This window comes from Poecilia latipinna, unplaced genomic scaffold (genome assembly GCF_001443285.1).
Source record: "Poecilia latipinna isolate Pla-1442-1.1 unplaced genomic scaffold, P_latipinna-1.0 Scaffold220, whole genome shotgun sequence".
In the NCBI taxonomy this organism is placed as follows: Eukaryota; Metazoa; Chordata; class Actinopteri; order Cyprinodontiformes; family Poeciliidae; genus Poecilia; species Poecilia latipinna.
Genome location: NW_015112836.1, coordinates 94246 through 98442, shown reverse-complemented (window position 1 = coordinate 98442; position 4197 = coordinate 94246). Strand labels below are relative to the sequence as shown.

Here is a 4197-nt window from a genome sequence, read left to right as displayed (position 1 = left end):
AAAGAGTTTAATGACAAAATGAACATGAAAATAAAAAGTCCTTTGGCATTCAGGCCCCGGCCAGGGACATTGAGCTGGACTTCGATGAGCTCGATGAACATTCCTGATGCAGCATAGGAATGTAGACCCCCCGGGGCGGTCGGAGGAAGATGAGGCCTGAGAGCCGGGAGCAGAAGGTGGAGATGGGGTGGAGGTGGGTTGATCGCAGCTGGTGAGCAGAGGAGGCTATGGGTGAAGGTCCTTTTGAACTGAAGCCCAAACGATGATTGGCTGGAGCGAGGCTTGGTCCGCGCCGATAGGTCCAGGTTGCAGAGAGGCGGGCGCTGATTGATGAGGCAGGTGCGACTAGAGTCTTCCAGACTGAACTTCAGTCAAGACTCCATTAGTCTTTACGACAGTAGAGGCTATTCTTCCTGGGGTCCACGCCACAAACATTACAATAAAATCACACTATTACAAACGTTACAAAAAAAAAAAAGTATCACAAAATACCTTAAAACACACAAAACCTAAAACACATTTCAACAGTTTCAAAGAAAAATATTAGAAACAAAGTAAGAAGAAAACCCTATAAAGGATCAGCGCGACATATTTAATCTTCAGGGCTCGTTCTGAACAGGCTTTCAGCTGTGGTCTTGGTCCGTGTCTAGCGTTACAGGAAATCAGATACAGTAGATAAAGAGGACATTACCTATGGAAGGCCAATAGCCACCCATCAACAAACAACTCAAGATACCCTCTGACTTTTTGTTTCAGGCAACACGATGCAAACCTTCGAGAGGATGCAGTACCAAGGTGAGTGTGAAGTTACTGCCATAAGGGGGAAAAATGCAGTGCGAAAACATTCAATTCCTACCACGGCAGTGTATCGGTGACTTTCTGACTGGGTGCCAGCAAAGCAGAGTACAGCAAATAGAGCAGTGCTTGGGGCTTAAACAAGCTCATTTTCCCAGCTCTCCATTCTCCTAATCCCTAACTTATTTACTACTCCCCTTACCGGTTTACCGTTTCCCCTAATTGCGCAGGGACATTTCGTCTGTACGCACATGTTGTCAAGCAGTCGCGAGTCTCCTCCTTACCTTTAACAATAGAGAGAGAGAGAGAGAGAGAGCAATGTCTTTGGACACAACCAACTGAAAGCATGTGCCGTCTCTTCAAAGTCCAACTGGTGAATGGACGCACCAGGTGCGAGGGCAGAGTCGAGGTGCTCTACAACGGCTCGTGGGGCACGGTGTGCGACGACGACTGGGACATGGTGGACGCCAACATCGTGTGCCGGCAGATGGGATGCGGGGTGGCCGTCGCCGTGGGCAGCAGCTCTCAGTTCGGACAAGGCACGGGACTCATCGCGCTGGATAACGTGGACTGCCGGGGAAACGAGGCAGACCTGAGTCAGTGTCGCAGCCTGGGCTGGGGCGTCCACAACTGTTACCACTATGAGGATGTGGGAGTTACCTGTAGAGGTAAAACTTGTTCAAACCGCTTTTTAAACAAATAATAAATTGCATAAGAAGTTATTAAAAATGCTGCCTTGTTTTTTTTTAGAACCTGTGCTCTTGGGGGCAAGAGGGTTTGCAGAGCCCACAACACCCACGGTCAAGTCTGGATTACGTAAGTATCATCTGCTCTGATAAAATTGAGATTGATCTGCTGCTGGACATAAATGTACAAAGTGTGAATTCCTAAAATGAAAATTCATAAAAATGGTTGAAACGGCTCCAGAGAATTTTAATTCAACTTTATTCTGAAAAACGTGGCTATGCTAGCTGAATGTCGCCTGTCCTGGCCACTGTAGGCAAAAACTACAATATGCAACATCTACTCCCGTCTAAAAGCTGACGGAACAATAACTTGTGTTTCCCGTCTGATTTTCGACTTTCTTCATCAGATGGCCACTTAGAAAAGGATTGATATAGAACAGTTTCTTGCAGCCAGATATGCTGACAGATCCATTTTGTTTCAAACCTTTTTAGTGATTTTGTGCGGACAAAAGTCCATCTGTTGCTTCAGGTCAAAGCATCAGCTTCTGATGAAACAAACTGTACCTGGATTTAATTCTCACTGCACAAATCTGAGCATGTGGGTATTAAGTCATCCACAGGTTAGCATAAAGTTAAGGACGGATGGATCACAGTAGCACTTTATAAATAAAAAGCTTCATACCAAACTACAAACCTAAGTGTATTGGTTATAGACCAGTAGTACCTTTTGTGCCATTTACATCTGTAAGTCTGCAAGCATCTTCCTCCATCTGCTTTGGTCAGCTTGAATCTTTTGTCCTTTTTTTCTTTGAGAACTGCCTTGAGTTCAGCCAGCTTGGTTGGAGAGACTCTTTAAGTCTTGGCAAGTTGTTGGTTTCCTTAGTCCACATAATACTGTTTGTTCATCAGTGTTTCTAACAGCTATGTTTACACAGATTAAATTATAGGCTGCATTTAAAGATTAGGTGACTACTGAATGGAGTTGGTTGCATTGGATTTTATTTAGGAGTATCGGAGTAAAGGCAGCTGAACACGAATGCATACAACACTATCCAGATCTTTACCTGTATAAGATTTAGAAACCCGTGTAAATATTACATGGGTTTTAATTTACTGGTTTGACTAATGAGCCTGATTAATTTGAGTTTTGTGCTCTGGAATAAAAACAACAATAATAATAAAATAAAAATGCCACCTGCTATTTGGATGTTTGTTTTTAAAATGCAGAATCAGGTTTCAATAGACCATAAACGTGGTCTTGTTGACACAACAGGCATTCGCCGCTAACTCATCACATTTCTTCACAATAAAAGCTAGACATTTTAGAGAAGTATCAGTCACTGGATTTGGACACATTTAGACAACATCAAAAGGCTTTGGGGATTTGGTGCACTGTATCCCTTTGGATTTCCTCGTGGACGCTTCACAACACACCTGTCTTCAGTTTCAGATCCTTCTTATTGTTCGCCGGGTTTGCCTTTGTTGTACTGGCCGTGTTGTTTTCTTTTTTACATTCATTCCCAAGAGGATCACGGAAAAGCAGGGCTGAGTCAAATTCGGTGTACAATTGATCATATGACGTAGTTAGCTAATCCTCTGGTGGCCATCATGAAAGCAAGAGTAAGGAGGTCTTCCAGATTTATGGCACTTGCTACACATGAGAATGTCTATTGTCTCTCTGTTTTGTCTGGGAAGAAACGTAAGGTGATAAAGTTAAAGTTTGGTGCAACAGTAGATGCTGAGGTTTTTTTCTTCTTCTTCCGTTCAGCCCTCAGTGTGTTTTGTCTCAGTTTTTTTTGTACCAGTATCTTAGAGTTATCTTCTAAGCTTTCAGACACAAAATCTATCAGTTTGGCGCTTCAATCGCTCTAGCATAGAGTAAAATGTTCAGTTAGCGACATTACTCTTTATGGTTTCCTCCGTCGTTCTCTTGGTTTTAGGCGATGGCACTGTCCGCGTGGTGAATGGCATGAACTCCTGCCAGGGTCGGGTCGAGATCTACTACCAAGGAAGCTGGGGGACGGTGTGCGACGACGACTGGGGGCTGCGCAACGCCATGGTGGTGTGCCAGCAGCTAGGCTGCGGCAGTGCGGTCTCTGCCCACACCAACTCCTACTTCGGCTACGGCACCGGGCTCATTCTCCTCGACAACGTCAACTGCTACGGCAACGAACAGGAGCTGATGAGGTGCAAGAGCCTGGGCTGGGGAAAGCACAACTGTGGACACCATGAGGACGCCGGGGTCACCTGCACTGGTACGATGCTCTAAGTTATGTTGGACAGTAAAGTTATTCAGATCAGTGGTGGGTAATGCTCTCCAGTGAGACTTTTGTCAGATTATAAATTACCTTTGAAAACAGCAACCATAAGTAGGTATCAACTTTTTATTAAGCCCACATTTCTGCCTTTGAAATGTTTTTATTGGTCTGATGTAATATTCTAATCTTAAATGTTGTGCTTCCATTGAGGGCTGAGACGATTAATCAGATTTATCATGATTAACTGGTAGCTGAAATAATCGTCAGCTGATTTAGTAATCGATTACTTGTTAACTGGAGTATATAGACTTAAAAAAGGGCCATTTTCAGAAAGGACAACATGACTGTACAAAGACATATATATTAATTTTGCATTAAAAGAACTGCCTGTAAATATGTTACCCAGTTGTAGCTTCATCTGGTTAAAATTCTGTAAAAAGGAAAAAAAAAAAAAAAAA

The 4197-nt window shown here is 43.5% G+C and overlaps 1 protein-coding gene across 1 annotated transcript in view; it reads left to right on the top strand.

Annotated features, from left to right (window-relative positions):
* The window catches only part of LOC106947052 (scavenger receptor cysteine-rich domain-containing group B protein), a 25354-nt gene that overhangs the window by 13413 nt on the left and 7744 nt on the right, over positions 1-4197 (top strand). Inside the window, 4 exon segments of the mRNA XM_015031836.1 lie at positions 757-795; positions 1161-1463; positions 1546-1611; positions 3422-3781. Coding sequence (XP_014887322.1) covers positions 757-795; positions 1161-1463; positions 1546-1611; positions 3422-3781 — 768 coding nt within the window.